The following is a 21,823-nucleotide window of genomic DNA, read 5'->3' as shown; positions in this document are numbered from 1 at the left end:
AGAAGGTTGCAACAAAGTCTCAGTATTTCATATGAGACACCATGTAATTGCTCAAGTAAGTTGCACTTCAAATCTCAAAGTTAACAAGAGAGAAAAAAGTAAGACTCACCGAAAGATAATGCGGGCTACAACATAATATCCCTCTTTTTCTCAAAATAATCCCATATACCAGCAGAAGCAAAACCAAGAAGGTTTAATAATACTTTAGGATAGAACTGCTTTCCCCCCATCTATCCAGTGTCTTGGTCTCGTAAATAACCTCTAATATGGTTAATTTACTTTGTGCCATTGACATATGGTTGACATTTAAGGATAAATACTTTTCTCACTGCACCGCAAAAGGACAATATTTGCGTATTAGAGCAGCCTGCCAGTACCTAAAGGGGCTGATGAGAAAGGGGCATGCAGCAACAGGACAAGGGGGAATGGTTTTAAGCTGAAAGAGGGGACATTTAGGTGAGATATTAGGAAGAAATTCTCCCCTGTGAGGGTGGCAGGACACCGGCACAGGGTGCCCAGAGCAGCTGTGGGTGCCCCATCCCTGGCAGTGTCCCAGGCCGGGCTGGACGGGGCTGGGGGTAACCTGGGCTGGTGGGAGGGGTCCCTGCCCAGGGCAGGGGGGTGGAACCAGATGATCTTTAAGGTCCCTTCCAACTCAAACCGTTCTGTGTTTCTACGGCATTATCACTGTTTTGCAGATAAAGAAAATTATAGAAGTTAAAGTTTATTCAAAGTCACACAATAAATCACCTCCAAAGCCTGGTCCCGCATACACCTTTGGCAGCTCATTGCAAACTGGAAGATAAAAACTTTCCCCTCCCCAGACAAGTTTAAAACTTGATGATTGAAAGGGGTGACTCAATTCATAGACTCCAGCCTTCTGCTACTGCAGGCAGTAATGTCAAGTAATCATCTGATAAAATAACCACACATCACTTGAAAAGCACATTCAGATTGGATGACTCTTCCTGCAACTTTAGAAATGCAGGAAGCCTCATACCTGCCACAGGGATATGAATTTGGGGAGTTTAGATATATTTTTTTGTGTGTGTGTATGTTTGGTTTGGATTGTAATACAGATTAAAACGTGGAATTTCTGCTATCGCTAATATTACTTCCTGGCATGAAAGCAGCACTTGGAGATGCTAAGCATGATCATGTGCTGTGCAAATGTTTAGGAAGAGCCAGTCCTGGGAGTCAGCCTAAAGTCCCTGATCCTGCAAGGGATGGTCCTGCAGCAGATCCGGCTGCTGGCACAAATCCAGGGTCTGCAATGGCCCTCTTTGTCGGGACAAAGCTCCTTTCAAGGCCACAATACAAGACTGAGCCATAAGCAGAACAAGTTAAAAAAGAAAAATCCTAATATCCTTTATTTGTAGGGGGTGAGTGGTTTAAAGGAGCAGCTTTGCTGGCCAGGTCTTTGTGATGCTCTCACATATGGGGTCTCAGATAACAGAACCTGCTTTTCTGATACAAGAAGGAATTTCAGTATCTGCCTTTTCACCCAGTAATGGAGATCGAAATCAGGCACTGAGTGGAAAACACTGGCTTTATTTCTTACACTTAAAACCCCCTGGGTAGGTTGTTGGCAGCCTGTTTGAAAAATGTATCACTCGAAACAACAAACTGCATTTTGTTCCAAGGCAGATTGTGTCTCTGGGTACAAACCTGCCGCTCGGGCAGGGGGTGCTTTCTGCCACCCCAGGCTCGGGGCTATCAGCAGATTTTCCACAAGAGAAGAGTGGCAGATCCATCAGCAGGCTCCTGTGCCCTCTGCCGGCTCCCGGAGCCGAAAGCACCGCGCTCGCTGCGATCAAACACACGCGAGACAAAATTGTCAGCATCTGACGGCGGCGCCTTGAAATAATATCAGAGAACCAAGCCAAGGCCTCCCTGTGCCCTCCAAGAAAACCCTTGGATTCAAAGAGCAACAGAGACATGCTCCTTTTACTTCCATTTTCTATCTTTTTTGAATTAGATGTCACTCTCAGTTTGGTAATTTCTTTTTTCATACAGTAAATTTTTAAGGAGAACATCAGGCGCCTGCTGTTTGGTCAGGTGGGCTTCTGTGCCATCTGCTGCGGGTGGATGGCTAAGGCAGGCGGGAGCTTATCTGCCTGCCCTTATCCTGACGGGAAGCCGCCGATCCTGGTTATCACCTCGCTGGTGCTGAGCTAGCTCCGTGCGTTAGCCCCGGCGGTGGTAGGTGTAAAGAGAGAACACTGCTGCAAACCGTCTATAAGGAAATACAGGAATGTGGCATCCATGAAATGCTCAACAGCGACCAGGCTGACTCAATGAAAGCACACGGACCCAAAGGGGAACGGCCTAATGACCTGATTAAATTGTCACCACCTTATCAGAGGTCCCCATTTCCCTTCAACAGGGCCACCAACCCTTGTTGGTGTTGTTCATGAGCACGCCAATAAAAGTTTTTCACATTTAGCATGTGAATTCCTTTTACTGCTTTTTGGCTTCAGGACCTACTGAAAGTATAGTCGGAATTTCAACACTGGCAAACATATACTGGGAGGCAAAAAAAAAAAAAAAAAAGAGAAACAGTAATAATCCAAAACAAAACATTTCACAGATGATCCATTAAGATCTTCCCAAAATACTACCGCAACATGTTTTGATTATGACTTAGCCTCAGGCATATCACTTTGTTGTCTTAGTACTACTTAAAAAAACTTTCCAGAGCTATTGGAACAGAATTAGGCTATGGGCATGGAAATAAAATTAGGTAAACATGGTCAAGCCATTACAGATGTTACATGTGCCATCAAGTTTTTGATGGGACGGTAAGACATCTTTATGAAATAAATCCTGAAAGATCTAGTACTTAATACCCATCTTCGAGAATTAGCTGCTGTGTATATTCCGTGTTTTTCAATTCATCCTGAAGTACAAACCCAAACCAAAACATCACTTACACGCTGCATGGAAGTTTCTACACTCAGCAGAAATGTCACAAATCGTCACTAACAATTGATGTTGATGGATTTAAGGAAAGGCTTTAACCTTACCCCTTTACCGCAGAGCCTAACCCAGAATATGGGGCAAGACAGAAGTATTTCAGAAACTCAACTGACGATTTATAGTTATGATTAAAAGATTAGGAAATGTCGTCAAGTATCAACATTGCTTTACATTAAACTACAGAAAATCTACAGTGGACGAATGTTGTGCCTTATTGCAAGCAATGGGTGAAGATACAGGGAAACAAGCATTTGCTTACCAGATTTAGCAAAGGTTTGGAGCAAACACATCCGAAATGTGCTGAGCTCAGTGTGCGTGTGGAGCAGACCCCATCCACCCACATGCTGTGGCCACTTCGCAGGTTTCCTGTCACCTGCGTGAGCCTTCCCCTCACCCGCTGGGTGAATATTTAGTTGGCTGTGCCCACTGGAGCTGTTTAATGACGTTCTATACAATGTGATGACTTGCAAACTTTCCTCACACACAGCAATGTTAATTTCTTACTATGTCCCACATGGGAAATAACTTGCTAAACATATTTTGCTAGAAAACCGCTTTTCCTCTGTTTTTTTAATACCTCAACATGTGGGACGTTGTTTTTTCACATAAAGTACAATTTATATATTTTAGATACTTCAGATGGGGAAGTACAAAATAAAACTACTGTTAAAATGCAGTCAAGGAGAGGAGCACAATAAAAATAAATATACTAGAGAAAACATTACATTACTGGTGCATTTTAATTTGAAAAAATGAAATGTAAAACCACACAGCATCACTTTCACGTCACCTCTGCATCCAGGATTGCCCACGATGAATAGCTTTACTGTTTATTAGAAGGGAAGAGAATCTGTTTGAGGCTTATGCTCTGTTAAGACCAACTTAAGAACTAAAAATAGGACAGATATTGGATAGAAGTGATTTCCAGAGCTCCTGGGGATGCTGTTTCAACTAACCACAGAGGAATGAAGAGACGTGGGGCTCTGCTGGCTAGAGAAACTGCGTGTAAGGACAGCAGTTTGTGATGGAGAGCTTCACACACACAAAACTGAAGAGCAGGGCATTGGAACTGGGACATACACAGGTCAGGGCACCTGATGTGACACCACAGGCAGATGTCTTGTGCCCTAAAGCTGTTAAATGGTGTCCAGATCTTTCTCGATCTTGCACAGAGCCATCATTCTCTCTTCAAGCTCTAGCCTTATAAACAGCCCCAAAAATGTATTTTCTCAGGTATTTATCTAAACAAACTTTGAAGAGGATCAGGTTTTCTTACGGTTGGATATAGCTAGAAAAAAGGAGGAATATGGAAAACACCTGGACCAGGCAGAGAGGTGGGTCTGAAAGGAGGAAGAGCTCACCAGAACCACAGCCTACTGCTTGCTGGCTTAGAGGAAAGCATATTTCATAAAAAGCAGATTTACTTAAAATATTCCGTATTATTTTGGGACCTACTCGTTCTTACATCATTACAAATATCACAGTTCATTTAACTGATTTTATATATTAGGGTGTTTTATGCTTGTTTTCTTTTTTTACAATAGCAGGAATGCCTCAGCTTGCTTTAAATTCTCCACAAACTCTTTTACAACAAAGAACTACTTTTATTCAGATTAGTCTAACGTAGCGTCCAGTGACTGTAATACTTACAAATCTTCTTTTAGCAGCTGTAGAGGCAGAGCACAAAAATGGGAATTCTAATTTCTGTGTGCCCACAGCCAGCTGCAGCGTATGTTAGTGTACTCTCATGAGCTCAAGAACATAAAACATTTTAACGTGCTCTTACTGAGCTCTGCCATAAGTTTTACATCTGATATGCCATGAACACTGCAGAGAGAAAATGCCATGCAACCAACACACTCTTCCAGATTCCTGACGCAAAACCAGTTTTGCAGCTACAGAAGGGACATAAATTCAAATGATTCATAAAAGCTTATTAGAAAAGAGCAATGATATTTTGCTTCTTCCTACCATGACTAAAGTTGAAAATGGCAGAATTCTACTTGAATTCACCTTTATTTTTTTATAGATATTCTAACTTGCTGAAGTTGAAGATGGCATTTCAGGCCTTGGATTAATTTTCAATTTACAATCCGACTGCTTGGCTTAATATCTTCAATAAAAACACAGTATTGTTACAACGAAGCCAGCTTGCAGCAAACAAACCAGGAAAACAGTTCGTTAAAGGTAAATTAGTCTGCACTGGTAGCAGAAGAGTTAATCCAAAGAGAAAACAAGACATGCACATCATCTTACTTCCTTTGGGTTGGACGCACCTTATCTCGGCCCGTTCTTTTACCCTGAAACCACAGGTGAGACACACTTTATATATTCAGCCCCGATTTGCTTCTCCATGGAGTGTTACAGAAGTTACAGTGTGTTACATGGGAGACGCTCTTGGAATTTGGTGTGCGCTTTCTGGAAAAGCTATCTCAGGTTTTGCTGTAAAAATAATTCCTTTTTTTTTTTTTTTTTAATCTAAGTGTAACAATTGTTCTTTTAATTAGATATGGGGGGGGGGGGGGGGGGGGAAGACTTCCAAAACCTAATCAGAAGTGTGATGCAAAGATCAGAAGTGTGATGCAAAGAAGAAAAAGAAATGATTTAGGGAATAGTAATCATTATTGCACTCAATTTTCCACTGCAGTAAAGTTCTCATCGAGTCTTTTCAAAACTTTCTTTCTGATTTTTTATTGTGAAGACAACCTAATAGGACAAAACAACAAATTGGAACATATCTGAACATTGGCTCTTCTGCCCTCCAGTTATTACCTACGGAGCAAAAAGATGAAACTGGTAATTTTTCCCATTAGCCAATAAATAAATAAAACTTGTAAGAAATTAAACCTCCAAAAAGTCTACCCAATTCACATTCCTACCCTCAGTCTCTTTAGGGGAACCAGCTGCATATCACGATGTTAGTGCTTTAACACCTTGTAATGCTCACCTTCATTATTCCTCCCCTGTTGCTGTTTGCAACATTCAGCTTTGTTCCCATACAGAAAAAGAAGCGCTGGATTCCCAAACTGCCCAAACTTGCGGCCACCCCCTGCCACCCCCAAGCACAGCTTCAGAAGGGAGAAACCCACATCAATTCCCGCGGAAAAATATTCCAGCCAACAAAAGGCCTGGCGACTGCAGTCACTAGAGGATGCACTTTTCGGTTGCCAAGGCAACTCGCTCTTAGCAAGTTCACAGATGCCCAGCATGGATATCTATTGGTAACAAATTTTCAAGAGGAGAAAGTGATAAACGAAAAAAATATTTAACAACAACACTGAATCCCCATCACGTGTGTGGAGGTATAGACACAGACAGCACACGCAACCGCGGTTTGGAAGCAGCGGGTTTATCGCCACATTTCATCTGTTACTTATTGGCTCCGCTGACACCTGCCGGGAAAAGAAATGAAAGGGAGAGCTTTGTTCCCGGCAGCCGAGCCTCCTCCAGACTCACAGCGCTGCCGCACATCACACACCAGCATCCTCTCCCCTCCTCTACGGCAGGTTCCTCCCAGCACCCACCGCTTTGCCCATACAGTCGCACTCAGCTGTAAATAGCACACGAAGGGTGGAACGACAGAGAGCAGCACTGGCTCCAGTCGCCGCTGCAAAAACCCACGATGGTGACAGCACGAGGGTCAGAAATCTAAGGGCTGACTAAGCAGGCTTTATTTTGGCTCCCGAGACTTTCTTGGGATCCGTGGAGCAGGAATGTCCTCTGGCCACAATTCAACCCCTCTGCAAAACTCTACAAAAGTCCTGCCTCTCATGCTGCAACAAGTTCTCACCAGGTCTTTGCTAGGGCCCAACACACTCTTCAAATGTCACTGGTGATGGAACCAGCCATCTCATGCTAGTCTGCCTTGCTCCCAATGTTTCTGCTCCTAATTCTTAAATTAACCCAAAGCCATAGCAGAGCTGCATGTAACACTCTGCATAACACATTAAAAAAAAAAAAAACAAAAAAAAACAAACAAGCAAAAGGCGTGGTGAGAAGTGAGGAAAGGAACAGTCTGAACAGTAACATTCCAGTTTTGCTATTACAGCCCAGGAGGCTTCGGCTGCAAGTGTGAAATTAATGCTCAGTTCTGTCTGTCGCTACCTGGATGCTCCGCAAGAAGCATCAGAGCAGCTCAGATCTGAGACAAACCATAGAAAATGTCACTGACAGAACTGGCAAAACTCATCCTAAGGATGTGAGAAGGAGAAACTGAAATAATTTAGCCAAGTCTCAAGGAAGGAGAAAAAAAAGCCCTATTCAGGTTTCCAGTCATGAAAGCTCAGTGGGGATTTTGATCAACAAGTTGAGCCATTAGCAAGCCTTTAATAAAGTAAATAAATCCAATAAATTTCAAGTCAAAATCTGGAGGAAAAACCCTCCCATTCACTGAAAAGTTCTCCATCATTGTGGCAGCTTGTTTCTTACATTATTGCATTTCCAATTCCATGTAATTATAGATGCTATAAAGGACTATCAATTTCCTGGTTTATACAACTCAATTATCAGGATGCTGAGAATTTGAAATGAGGAGAGCCCATTTCTGAGCCCCAGCAAGACCTAATTCTTCACCAGGCTGAGTTTTAAGCTTAATACCATAACCTAATGCAAGCTTATAATTCATTAGCGGGGAGTTTTGTAGTCATGGAAACAACAGAGGAAAGAGAAAGTTCGAGCCTAAGCTGTGGATGGTTTAGCAGCTCTGAGCGCAGAGGGGGTGGCACCAGTGTCACATCTTGGTCCAGTCCCAGCTCATGTCTCTGCTGTTGCAGGTCACCAGAGGGAAGGAACTTCCTTGGCCATTTTACCTGTTTCCCTACAAAACCTGTGCTGAGCAATCTGGGGAGATGCTTTGGCATTAGATTACCCAAGAAACGTAACAGAAGAGACCGTTTCTGTTCTTTCCTTGGCTTAAATGCTTCTGAAGAAGGTGGCAACACATGGCTTTTCCTCATCTTACTGCGCATTCTCCCTGATTCCTATTTGTTTCTTTCAAGGGCAAACGAACTAATGAACTAAATTACGGAACTGCATTGCACTAACGCCTGTATAGACACATATTCACCCATATAGAAAGCAGCACTCTGGGATTAGCCTGCAGCAGACTGACGATGCCTACGCAAGACACTGCAATACAGCAAGACCCACCGTACCAGGGGATGCACCATGCCACGGCCATTATCCAGGCTTCGTGAGGTTTACACAGACTGTTTTTCAGCTGTGCATTCCCCTGGTGAAATTATATTCTAGCAAGACTTCTTTGCAGCAAGGAGAACACTGAAAAGATGCAAATAAGCAGAAAGCTGTTCATGTGCACTCAGGTTTCTTTTCACGACGGCAATATCACTGTGGTGAACTATGATGTAATTCACAAAAAAAGGCAGTATCTAAAAATGAAAGTGCATTTTTACTTCAATAGCTAAAATAGTTATTGAAAAAATAGCTAGGAAAAAAACTTCCCATCGTGCCCATTGCTAATAAAAAGGCATGAAGGCAAACAGGATGTTTCATACAAATGCAGACGGGGAGGGTGATAAAACTGTACCTGGCAGTTAAATATGGACTATTTTATGTCTTTAATTTACCTTTCCCCTCATCATTTCCTCTCCTCCTCCCCTTAAACCTGTGTCATATTTACCTTTTTGGTTAGTAATAGCAAATTTATTTAAAGGATCTGCCTATAAAAACGTTTGTGCCATATGTGAAAAGGATTAAAAATGCCTTTTTGCAGAAAACATGTCCTAGGACACAGGACCCCCTTCCTGAAGCCCACGCACGTGCTGTACTGCTTTGCTCATCACGTAGGAACGCTGACATCGAGTGTCCACGAGCTAACCTGGGTTACAAATAGCATTGCGTCCCACAATGAATTCTGGATGATTAGTAAGACTGAGTTACTTTGTCTAATCCTACCAGGAGCTGTGTGTTTGGAACCCATGCCTCTTCTAACACCTTGCAGGCTCACAAAATTCATGAGATAATTCCACTTAGTGCCTGGGAGATTGCTGCAGAGGTCCGTTTCTCTCGCCTAGCACATAAAGCTGGGCACAACGGAGGCAGAAAGGCAGGTAATTACAGAATTCATGAGGCACCCAATGGCAGAGATAAACTGAGCAACACAGAGGTGAGCAGAGGCAGCACTCACTTTTACAGCTGCAAATTATTAAATAATTCGATCAGAGCAAAAATTAGCATCAGTGCCAGATAAAAGCCTTAAATGAAGGGCTGTATGAAAAGCAGCATACTGAATATTATCAAAAGAGCGGTTTCATCTAACAGGTTTGTATCTTTCTACGTATATACAAACAAACGATTTGCATTATTTCATTTCTTTCAGGACTTTGCCAGAGCTTGCTTGCGGCTTTGGGAGCTATTCTGTGTTCTTTACTGACCCCTCGTGGATTCTCCTCCGAGGAGAAATGATTTTCTCAAGCTCAACATTATGTTAAATGGATGTTTACTTGGGATAAAGGCAATAAGAGAATCCTAAAGGACAATACAACAGTTTAATATACCATACAGCATCTCAATGGAGCTGCTTATTTGGGGGGTTTATAATCACATTCCCTATTCAATATTTTTTTTAAATATTTTTTTTCTGTGTTGCTGCATAGAAGTCAAAACTGTGTCAAGTACATAAATACATGATTTCTAAAAAACTTCCCAGATTTTCCAGGCACACGACTGAGGTAACCATGAGCCCTAGAAAATGCAGACAATGAAGTCAAATGACTATGAACGATACTAATTTGAAAAGGGATGTGTGTATCCTACAAACAGCAGTTCCAGGGGATATTGCCCTGGACAACGGATATCTGGCTGTAAGCAGTGAAATCTGGAGAGGGAAGAGTTTCCAGTTACCCATTTGGCACTGTCAATATGTTTAATCTGTTTAATAATCCTGTGGCCACCTGAGTCTACTTTGTTTTCTGCCTTTATTGCCAAACATGCTACCCCCTGCAACAGAGCAGTGTCTAACTAGATGAAATGTAATTAAAGAGGCTGCCTAGGAATAATATTCAAAAATTCTTGCAGAAATATCCTGTGGTAGTGGTAAAAAAAACCCCAAACGTGATACTAGAACTGCAAATCCCTAAGTGTCAAAAAAAAGGATTGCTTTTATATATGCTCCTTTATTTTTTAATTATGCAAATGGATGCTAACTTTCAATAATAAAAAACCCTAGCATGTAAAATTGCTTTTGAGGATAACGCTCATTGCAATATGGACAAAAGAATAATAAAATTCTGCTCTAAATTCATATTTAAGGACTTCAGTTCTACTTGATCTCAGCACAAATCCCTGCAATCAACCACCACAGCCATGAAAAGCTGCAGACCAGGACTGATCTTAAAACCTTGGGATTCTGTATCCAAGTCTTAACGTGCTATGGAATTACTTAACGCACACAAGCACACACACAAAGATGAAGGTGTTTTCTGCATGACGTTGTGAAAATAATCTATTTAAACATACTCTTTGCTGGCAAAAAAAAAAAGCAGCATAAATGCAGGATCCTTCTCAGTATCTGATAATTTCATAAACAAGTATTTATACTGTTTGACCTTGTTCACAGCATTCTCAAATTTGCCACGATAAAATAATTTTTGTACATTTTGACTGGTTTCTAGCTCAGAAGTGTCACATTATCCTCAGGAACACAGCCTGCCTTCTTCCTCTGCTCCTGCTGTTTCCTTTCAATTCCAATCTTGTAAACTTGGGAACACAACCTCCCCAGCAGTCCCACATAAACTGATTACTTACAAAATTATTTCCAAAGACATGCTAACGTCAGTGGCGATTAGCGTGCAGAATGCAGCATGCAGTGACGCTTCTGAGCTTAGGTTAGTGATGCTAAGTCACTGTCAGCAGCAAGCAGAACGGGCATTTGTTATCATTCAGAGAGAAAAGACAGACAATAAACGAGGAAGCATTTTTTTTTCCCATCAGAAAAAGAGAAGTCTTGAGTCTCCTCTTCACATCAGAACAGAGTGCAACTTACTTTGTTGGAATTCATGTTTATAATTCACAAGGCCTAAGTACGAATTTTGCCCATGGAGCAGCAGCTGTAGGAAACTGTTCAGCTCTTTTTTTAGGTGCACTCCTATGGTGAGAACACGAATTGACCACAGACTTTGGTCAGTTTATATCAGCGCACTTCAGGGTCTGGGTTTTACAATGAAGTGACAACACGGTGTTAGATGTAACTTTGTATTTACCCCAGATGCATTTTTTCAGGGTAGCTTTTGCTCTGGTTTAAAATACATTTAAACAGAGAAACTTGCAACTTCCCTGCATTAAACAAGTTTCATCAATGAAACCACTGTGTGGTTTTACTTTCAAATAAGCAGAGGTGTAAAGGATTGAGGAAGGGCAGTCCTCTTCTGTACAGGCTTTTCTGAGATAAAGATACCAGATAAAGAATCAAGGTTAAGAAAAAATAAGTTACTGATTGCATGACAAATGATTACTGTGTTAGGAAATATTTGGCAATTGACAAATAGTCTTATTCTTTGTTTTTATCATTCACTATTAAATCGTTTGGTAAAATCATGCATTATAATATAAACAACTCTTCAAAAATGAAATCTGATTTTTAAATTCTAAGAATTCTAAGCTCTGAGCTATAACATGTAAACTGCTCTAGATCAACTTACAGTGTAAAAATACTATTTGAAGATGATAACGGCTTCAATAACCTTAGAGTCTTAAAACAGTTTACAGCACAGGGCCTTCAAGTTACAATCTAAATTAAAATTTAATGAATGTGTGAAACTGAAAGTGTGATTTGTGTCAGTAACCTTTGCCCTAATAAAGCAAGACAATTTGTTAGAGATACATGCAAATAAAAAGTCCATACATGTACGTTCGCAATGCTGATATATATCTTTTATGGCAGTAATTATGTGATGTGGTGGTTAGTGAAAGAAGTAAAATGGGAATTAAACAGGTGAAGTGGTATGTCATGTATCAGAGCATCTGTGCATATGGGTAATACCTCTTATGATATAGTATACTCCAACTAACATATAGCAATATATGGTGTATATTATATCATAAACCATGCATGCTATATTATGTAAATTTATATATATATAAATATACAGTGAACATGAGCATTATTTGATCTGTGGAAGTGATTTAAAGTTCCATGAGTATCTTTCCAATTAAAGATGCACCATTTTCCATTTGCCATGAGAAGGCAGCATTCATTTCACTAACTCTTTCCAAAGGAAAGGCACACTGTATCAGCTGAGGTTCCATGACTCCTTTTTTGTAAGTAAACTTCTAATCTGGGGAGCACTTTGTGACAAATTATGGAAGATTAATACTTCAATTATTTTTTTTTTAATCCATTAGAAAAACTTAAACTGGGGAAAAAACAAGTGCATCCTTAAAACATGGTGAGAATGAAACTGAATTTAATATACTTCAAACATTGGTAAAGAGGGTTGTGTGAAGAGAAAGGTGCAGAAGAACACCAAGGAGAAAACTACCTTGAAGAAGCGGCTATTTACATGACAGTCCTGGAAGAGACAGGAAAGGGAGAAACACTGCTTGGTTAGTGACGGGCTTGCGAAGCAAAGCAACAACAATTAGTAGCAGAAGTAAACAAAGACACAGCAGCGAGAATACAGAAATGGACACATCTGTTATGCACAGAAAAATCATGAAAAAGAAACCGTGGTGTTAATCACCCTAAGAGTAAGGAGCACAGTGCAGCACAGCACGGTGAAGTACAGATCTTCACGTAACTGCGCGGCAGCGTTACCTTAGCCTTGTACATACATCTGCTTCATGCATAACACATTCCTCATGTTAAACCACAGCAATGCAGAAAGCTACATGTATGTACAGATGTGTGGAGTCTGGGCTCTTAACAATCAAGGAGCACTGTAAAGGGGTGACAGTACAGAAGTTCGGGGTTTTTTTTTGCCTTGAGCCACACATTTAACCTTTATAGCAGGGATACAGAAACCCCTGCTATCACTACAGTTTTCTACGTACATTCTTCACCTTAAATCGTAACACACAGACTGAGAAGAGCCTTACAGAATTCACAAGCTGATAGGAACTGAGACCAGAGATGTACGTCATCTGGTTAGGAAATTTCAAGTTCTCTAGTTTCAGATACGGTGAGTAGATGAGAAACCTCCAGATAACTGCATATGGGAATTCCCCACACCAAACTATAGTATGGAACAGATGGAGTCATCTAACAGCAACTCTATAATGCTGCAAACTATTCTCTAATGATTAAATATGCACAATTTAAAAATAGGAATGAGTGCCATGGCCAAAAAAAGCAGCTCTTCTTTTTATATCACTGTATACATAATGAGTGTGGATTGATGTGCCAGTGATATTTTGGCTGGTCATGATTTCAGTGTAGCTTAGTGTCTTTCCTGAAAATTAAATTTAGTCTATTCATTTACGATTTGAAGTGTCAGCAACGTTATTTCTCTTTTCCATGTCACCTTTACTGAACTGTCTGAAGTTACAGTTATTGCTTCAAAGTGGGAATGCATATTGGCTAGATATAGAGATCATATATTTTATTGATTAACATACATACACAAAAAAACCCCCAGTGAAGTAGCTCTGGGGCAAAAATGTCACCATCCTTCAAAGACTTCAAATAAATATCTCCTTCCCAGCCCTTGCAAGACTTTAACCAGAGACCTGAAGAACTTAACTCACAAAACAACAAAATCACAAGCTCCTGTAGTTGTGGGTCTTTTTGAATGAAAATATCATACTTAATTAGAAAACTCATTGGATTCTTAAGAAGCTACTGAAACAGTTACTGGAGCCTTCTGCTAAGGGCCTCCTGGCTGTGCAACTGCAGCATCTTTATCCAGCCTCCAGCTCAAAATTAAAACTGCTCGAGGATGTCCTGGCCGTTGATTAAAGAAAAGAAAGAAAATGTATTTTTGACTTAAAACTGTTGTGAATATAGAAAAATGCCAGATTAATGCAGAAAGTGCTGGCCTTCTCCTTTCTCATAAAGCAGCCAGAAACTGCTTAAAAAAACCCCCAATCTAAAGCGAGTGTTAAAGATCTAAGAAATACAGTACTGGCAGTGAATGACCAGAAATGATGTACTGACATTCCGAAAGGGAATGAGACAGGTTTCTTTAGCATTAGACTATAGCAACATTGAAACTCATCAGAGAGCTTTAATTGTGCCCTGAAATCTCTGGACATTTCCAAACACAATTTAACTCCAGCTGTACTGCCACAAAGCCAGGCCCGATGGTGTAAATCAGTGTTAGCTCTGTATGCAACAGGTATATACATACAGACTGAGATACGCTACTTGTTTGTAAATCCACATCTGCACAAGGATTAACACGCAAGTTTGGTCAAGCAAAAGGCTGCCTTGCATCCTGGAGGAGTTCAGTAGCACATCAGACGCAGAAGCTCCTGCGTCACTGGAGAGGTTCTAGGTATTTATAACCAAGCCTGATGGCCAAGCACCACATTGTCCCCGTTCTCATCTTTAAAATGGTAAGGCATTTAAAAAGATGTTTTCTTTAGGACGATAATAATAGTTATGTTTAGAAGCACTGAGATGTCACCAAAATGTCATGACAACTGTACGCTTCCAGTTTGCAGATACAGCACCTACCCTGCCCCCTCCCTCCTTCTGCTTCGATCTGTTTAGCCTGCGATAGGAAACTACGGGTCTCGCTGCTGCACAGCCTTCATCAGCGATCCCACTGGCACAAAGCCGCTCAAGACGTGAAGTCAGGTAATGGAAACCCGACAGCAGCCAAAGCAACAGCACGGGGGGTCCAGCCCCACCAGCTACAGCCCTGGGGAACCGCTGCCCAGCTGGGCACGTCACCTCTCGGCGGCAAAACCAGCCCATCAGGCAAGTGGGCAAGAAGCAGTGCAGAGCTGCTCCTGGATGGGTGAGCTCGTCCCTGGGTCAGCCCCAGGAAGGGGAGGTGGGGCATACAGCACACCACCGGCACGGCCACTTTCCCTGGATACCTGGTGCCTTCCCACCACACGTGCCTTGGTGGGTCTGCCCCACAATGTTGACTAAGGCATAATCCAGCACCTGCTTTTACTAACTGGGAATTATTTTGCAGAAAAACTAACTGGGAATTATTTTGCAGAAAACGTACTTATCAGCATAATGTCATCTTATTGTGGAGTGATTTTATTGTTATTCACTTAAATAAAGGGAATGATACAAAACTAACAGCCATGAGAAGCCACTCGCACCTGATGTCTCAGATGTCTCGACCACAAAACCAGCTGGAAGCCAGCAGCCGTGGTGGTAGGTGTGGATGTATGTCCTCAAGGAAGCACCTCCCCTGGTCCACCAGAATGGCCCCGCAGGGATCCCCACAGTGGGGACACTAGTCTGAGCTCTCTCAGAAACCAAGGGAACAATTTTGTCCTACTGAAACCCACACAGAGCACTATGCTAAAGAAAATAATTAGAAAAAAAAAAAAGCCTGACATCTTCAGAGCGCGTACCAGGAAGGCCGTTACATACCTTCCCCACAGACGCCTTAAAGTGAAGATTCTATGAGCCGTAACCTATTCCCGCGTAACAACTCGCTTGGATCACTTCAATTACCAAAGCTGGCTGTAGTGACTCACATTGCTCCCATCACGTAACGTATCTTGTACTTGGTAAATGTAGCCACATGTAAGGATTATAGCTACTCTGTTCTTTTTTTTAATTAAAAAAATCATTGATATGGACCATAACAGCCGCTTTATTTTTAATAATGTTTGTCGTGATGATGATGTGGAAAGAAGGGGACAGACAGAGTAATTAACCAGCCTACTTTTAAACCAGCATTATCCTATTATTATTCTAAGGTGATATTTAAATATCAAGAAGTGCTTTACTAAGCAGCAAATTACAGGAAACAGGGCTTGACAAAACTGAAATAACTTCCCACAACAGAAGTTTTAGAATTTTCACATTTCTTTTCCCCAAATAAAAAACCAGAACAAAGCCCTGAAAAGCAGAAATATAGCGCTGCTCGCATCATTGCCAGGTATGAAAAACACAGTACGGTCGCATTATTTCAATATTCTGCTTTTTTCTTTGAGTAGCCAAATACTGTAAGAGGAAAACAAGTATATAACAAATAGTAGACACTGCAGCTAAAAGACTTGCTCGTTTGGGTCCATGGAGCCACCTGGGACTGTTGGGAGTTCCCATGGCAACCTCAGCATGGACAATTATGGAGCAGCTCCAATTATTCACAATATGCCTGCTGAGAACGGAGTTTCATTTTGAGCTGGCCACAAATAATGCCATTCTGGAGAGAAAATTCACAACCAAAGGTTAAAACGAAATGAAAAACAGTGACAGATTTTATCCTCCCTCCACTTCCTACAGGAGTGTATTTTTATCTCTAAATATTAATGATGATGTATCATCTATAAATCACTGAAGACAGATTTGGTCATACTGCTAAATGAGCAGATAATTGATTCGTAAGCTTTAGTGATAGGTGAGATCCAGAAAATATATAGATTGATTAAAATTTGTTGTATTGAAAATACTGCACCATACCTGTGGCATAATATACCTCAGTTTCTATATACTGGACAACCTCATATAGATAATACATAGACAGTACATAACCCAAAAATTCCTTGCAATAAAATCTAAAAATACTTAGTGAGGTCGCTGCGTGGTTCCATTAATAAAACCACCATCCTTCTCAACTCTTCTCTTGCCTTTCCAAATGTGGTCCCGTTGGTCGGATCGGATCTATAACCTCTGGGCACAAGTGAGGTGTTAATTTTTCAGCCGGTTTAGATCTGGCAGAATGGGTCACGAGGAAGCTTTGTCTTGTGACTAATAGCTTTTACTGTTCAATTACAAATGTAAGTGAAGAGAATGTTTGAATATATCATTTATTTACTTATTTATAATCTCTACCGCTATTTTATGGTAGATTTACATTGAATAAATGACTTAAAGAATCTGTGCCAGAAGGTCCAGTAAGTAAAGCAGCACATCAATGAGATTTGTGTGACTAATAACCACATTTAAGTAAGAAATCTGGGCTGTTAAAGTGGAGCTAGAAGGACGTGATAGGGTTGTGTAAACAGTTTAAAATCAATGAGAGCCTGAGGCCAAACCTTAAAAGATGTCTGTTGAACTATAGGCACAGGCAGATACTTTAAAAATTCTCACTGATTTAAACGGGAGGTAGAATCTTGGAGATTCTACTAAGCACATTTCTGAACTGTAGTCAAAAGGGCAAACTCAGTTTTAAGAATGACTTAGGCTTTTTTTTTTTTTTTTTTTTAATTTTTAAGACCAGAAACTGGTTTCAGAAATTTCACATCTACCAGTTTTCTGTTCTTTTAACCTGAAAATATTCTTTCTCATTCTGAAGTTTTTCTGTTCTTATATATAGCTTAGGTTTGTGTACAGCCCTTTACTCTGAAGACCACCATTACTCATTTTAAGTATTTGATATTAGTAATGCAATACTTTTGTAGCAATTGTTGTAATTTTGTACTAAAAATCAAATCAATGTAGCCTGGATATCAATCACACTGTCATATATCGAAAAGTAGACCAAGCACCACAAATACAGACTTGATTAACAAGCACTCTGAAGTTACTCTTTCCTATAAACTGATAAATGAGAAGATAGCCCAGTATGACCTCTTGGTCTATGTATATTCTTAATCTTCCTGACAAGTACACTCCCCTAATGAAATGGCAGCCAAGACCTGCAACCTTTCGGTAAGGTTTCAAAGCTGATTTCAGCTCAGTGGAAATAATTATTTAGATGATGTCATTGGAGCGCTGCAACAGTTGGCTATAAACTTCCAGAAGGGACAGGCGCAGGAGGAGAGGTGGGGGTAGCCCTATGTTAGGGAGTGCTTTGATTGTCTAGAGCTTAATGATGGTGACGATCACGTAGAGTGTTTATGGGTATGAACCAGGGGAAAGGGCAACAAGGCAGATGCCGTGGTGGGAGTCTGTTATAGACCACCCGACCGGGTGAAGAGGCAGATGAAATATTCTATAAGCAGCTGAGAGAAGTCTCACAGTCGCTAGCCCTTGTTCTAGTGGGAGACTTCAACTTACCAGATGTCTGCTGGAAATACAGAACAGCAGAGAGGAAAATCTAGGATGTTCCTGGAGTGTGTGGAAAAGACCTTCCCGACAGCTGGTGAGGGAGCCAGCTATGGAAGGCGCCCACTGGACCTGCTGTTTGTGAACAGAGAAGGACTTGTGGGTGATGTGGTAGCTGGAGGATGTCTTGGGCACAGCGATCATGAAAGACAGAGGTTTTGATTCTTGGAGAAGTAAGGAGGGGGTCAGCAGAGCTGCCACTTGGACTCCCTGAGGGCTGCCTTTGCTCTGTTTAGGAGCCTGGTTGACAAGTCCCCTGGGAGGCAGCCCTGAGGGGCCGAGGTCTCCAGGAAGGCTGGACATTCTTCAAAAAAGGAAATCTTAAAAGGTGCAGGATCAGGCCGTCCTCATGCTGAAAGACAAGCTGGTGGGGAAGAAGACCAGTCTGGCTGAACAGAGAGCTTTGGCTGGAACTCAGGAAAAAAACCAAGAGAATTTATGGCCTTTAGGCGAAGGGACAGGCAACTCAGGAGGACTACAAGGATGTCGTGAGGTTACACAGGGTGAAAATTAGAAGGGCCAAAGCCCAGCTGGAACTTAACCCGGATACTGCTGTAAAAGACAGTAACAAATGTTTCAATAACTACATCAGCAACAAAAGGAGGGCTAAGAAGGCCCAGAAGGAATATCTGTGGAACTACAGGCCTGTCAGCCTGACCTTGGTGCCAGGGAAGGTTATGGAGCAGATCATCTTAAGTGCCATCACACAGCACATCCAAGGCCCAGTCAGCATGGGTGCTGAAAGGCAGGTCCTGCTTGCCTAACCTGATCTCCTCCTGTGACAAGGCAACCCACTTAGTCATGCTGTCTACCTCAGCTTCAGTAAAGCTTTTGACACTGCTTCCCACAGCATTCTCCTGGAGAAACTGGCTGCTCGTGGCTTGGACGGGGCTACTGTTAGCTGGGTAAAAAACTGGCTGGATGGCAGAGCCCCGAGTTATGGTGAATGGAGTGACATCCAGCTGGTGGCCAGTCACACGTGGGCTGGGGCCAGCTCTGTGCAATACCTTTATCAACGATCTGGAGGAGGGGATCGAGTGCACCCTCAGTCAGTTTGCAGATGACACCGAGTTGGGCAGGACTGTTGATCTGCTGGAGGGCAGGAAGGCTCCGCAGGGGGGTCTGGGCAGGCTGGACTGATGGGCCGAGGCCAGTTGTATGAGGCTGAACAAGGAGAAGTGCTGGGTCCTGCCCATGGGTCACTGCAGCCCCACGCAGCGCTGCAGGCTGGGGCAGAGCGGCTGGGAAGCTGCCCAGTGGGAAAGGACCTGGGGTGCTGGTTGACAGTCCGCTGAACATGGGCCAGCAGTGTGCCCAGGTGGGCAAGAAGGCCAACAGCATCCTGGCTTGTAGCGTGGCCAGCAGGACCAGGGCCGTGAACGTCCCCCTGTGCTCAGCACTGGTGAGGTTGCACCTCGAATCCTGGGTTCAGCTTTGGGCCCCTCACTCCAAGGGGGACGCAGAGGGGCTGGAGCGTGTCCAGAGACAGGCAGTGGGGCTGGGCCATGAGTCTGATGGGGAGCAGCTGGGGGAACTGGGGTGGTTTAGCCTGGAGAGGAGGGGGCTCGGGGGGACCTTATCGCTCCCTACAGCTGCCTGACAGGGGCTGTAGGTGGAGGGGTCAGTCTCTTCCCCAGGTAACAAGCGACAGGACAAGAGGAAACAGCCCCAAGCTGCGCCAGGAGACGCTTAGATTGGAGAGCAGGAAACATTCCTTCACCAAAAGGGTTGTCCAGCACTGGAACAGGCTGCCCAGGGAGGTGGTGGACTCACCACCCCTGGAGGCTTTTAAAAGCCCTGTAGATGTGGCACTTAGGGACATGGGTCAGCGGTGGCCTTGGTAGTGCTGGGTTCGCGGTTGGACTTGATGATCTTAAAGGTCTTTTCCAACCTAAACGTTTTTATGATTAAATCACAAATAGCAGCATATTTCTCAGTGGTATTTACTTGTTCCTTAGTATAGAGTACCTAAAATAAAATAACTGTGTAAAGCAAGATATAAATGATAAGAAAAATAGCGTAAAAGATGATCAGAGTCAGCACCACTTCTGTGCCATACCAGAATAGCTGATTAGTTAAATACCACCATCCAGACATCTGTGCTGTTAATTTTTGTAAGCCATCACATTAATTCCCCTTGAAACCAAGTAAGAACATTACTTGGAGAGGGCTGATTCCCTCTGTTCCTTCTCACAGCGGTAAACTTTGAGAGAGAGTAAGAGGCTGAACCTAAATCCTTTTACCACGTAGTACTGCATTATACGAGCCTTGGTCTAGTTACAATTACATGTTTTGTTTGGCTACCAATATTCCCACGTATCGTCACCAAGTTTCAAAACTGTCCATTACGCAACTCTCTAAATACTCCTGGAGACACGCGTGCTCAGGGAAAACCTATTCCCTTTCTTTGATTAATTCAGACCACTAAAATAGCATCAACCAGGCTACTTCCAGAACTGGGAAAGCCTCAAATACACACTGCTGAAGCTGAATTAATTAGACTTTGAGACAGACTAATTATTTCTGAGGCAGAGCTGACCCTATGTGAAGCTGCCATTTCTGGGACTCAATCCAGGAGCTGCACACGATGCAACCTCTCAGGATTTCTGCTCCACTCCAGTGCAGGACACAGATAAATCCTGACTATTCATTCTGCAACCAATGTATTTACAGTAGGCTTAAGAAAAAAAACCCTAAGAGACTGTAAATTCAATATGCAAACATATTGCATATAATAACTGACACTTTTAAATAGACAGTTTTAGTGATTTGTCTCTGTCCTGAGAAAAAACAGGTAGATTTCTATACCTATATCAACAGCATATACATATCCACCTAATTTCAGACTCTGTACATTGCACAGAGACGCGTAGGGGGTGCAAAGAACTACTTTTGAAGCTCTTCTTTCTAGAGAGGATAAAAAGTAAATATGATCTTGAAGAGAAAATGACCTAGTGCAGCAAAATAAAATCACACTGGTCAGATCACAATTGTAAAGAAAGGAAAATGGAATGGAGATTCAAATACTTCTCAAATGTGTAACAAAAATCATAGTTCATGCTGCAGACAAAAGTATGGTAGCTGATCCAAATGCGTTCAGAAGAAATTGATGCACCTTTTCTTTTTCTTTCTTGAAAGTTGAACATGTGCCGTTTTTCCTCACTTTCTTGGGTTAACCCATCTTTTATAATAACAATGTAGAATTCTGCCTGATGGTGAACATAAAAAATTGCTATTTCAGGTTGAAAGGAACAGGCGTAAGTGTTTATGCACAACAGGTATATTAATTACTTTTTGGATTAACAGCTAAAGTTGTAAATGTTCAACCAGAAAAAAGAAAACAATACTGTGGCCTGTGATATTTCAAATTCAAAACTGAGTGCGCAGCTGGAAAGAGTAGTCAAGTCAGATGAGCTGAATCCAGTACAGCCATTAGCAAAACACTTCCCAAACCATCTCTCTCCCTCTTGCTGGGTTTAATGGCCAGCGAGTATTTTGCTGTAATACCAGCTGTAGCAGTCAGAAGAGGGAGAGTTGCTGGCTGAGTCTCTTCATTAAGAAACGATTCCTTTGCAGGGCACGGTGAGACCATGCTTGTGACCACTAACCACTCCAATTTGCACCACAGAAAGCAGGATGACTGTGGGAAGTATTGCTTTTCTTCAGCATCTCTTTTCTGTACAAAACCAGCAATACCTCTTATCC

The 21,823-nt window shown here is 42.1% G+C and overlaps 1 protein-coding gene across 2 annotated transcripts in view; it reads right to left on the bottom strand.

The window, feature by feature from the left end:
* PRKCA (protein kinase C alpha) overlaps positions 1–21,823 on the bottom strand; it is a 159,998-nt gene that overhangs the window by 24,261 nt on the left and 113,914 nt on the right. Inside the window, exon 9 of one of the 2 annotated variants that reach the window (XM_037405067.1) lies at positions 12,477–12,506. The exons of the other annotated variant lie outside the window; for it this stretch is intronic. Coding sequence (XP_037260964.1) covers positions 12,477–12,506 — 30 coding nt within the window. The remainder of the gene's footprint in view (positions 1–12,476; positions 12,507–21,823) is intronic. 2 annotated transcript variants of the gene reach the window in all.

This window comes from Falco rusticolus, chromosome 1, assembly GCF_015220075.1.
Source record: "Falco rusticolus isolate bFalRus1 chromosome 1, bFalRus1.pri, whole genome shotgun sequence".
In the NCBI taxonomy this organism is placed as follows: domain Eukaryota; kingdom Metazoa; phylum Chordata; class Aves; order Falconiformes; family Falconidae; genus Falco; species Falco rusticolus.
Note: the sequence above shows the minus strand (reverse complement) of the source record. Positions and strands in the feature narration are given on the sequence as shown.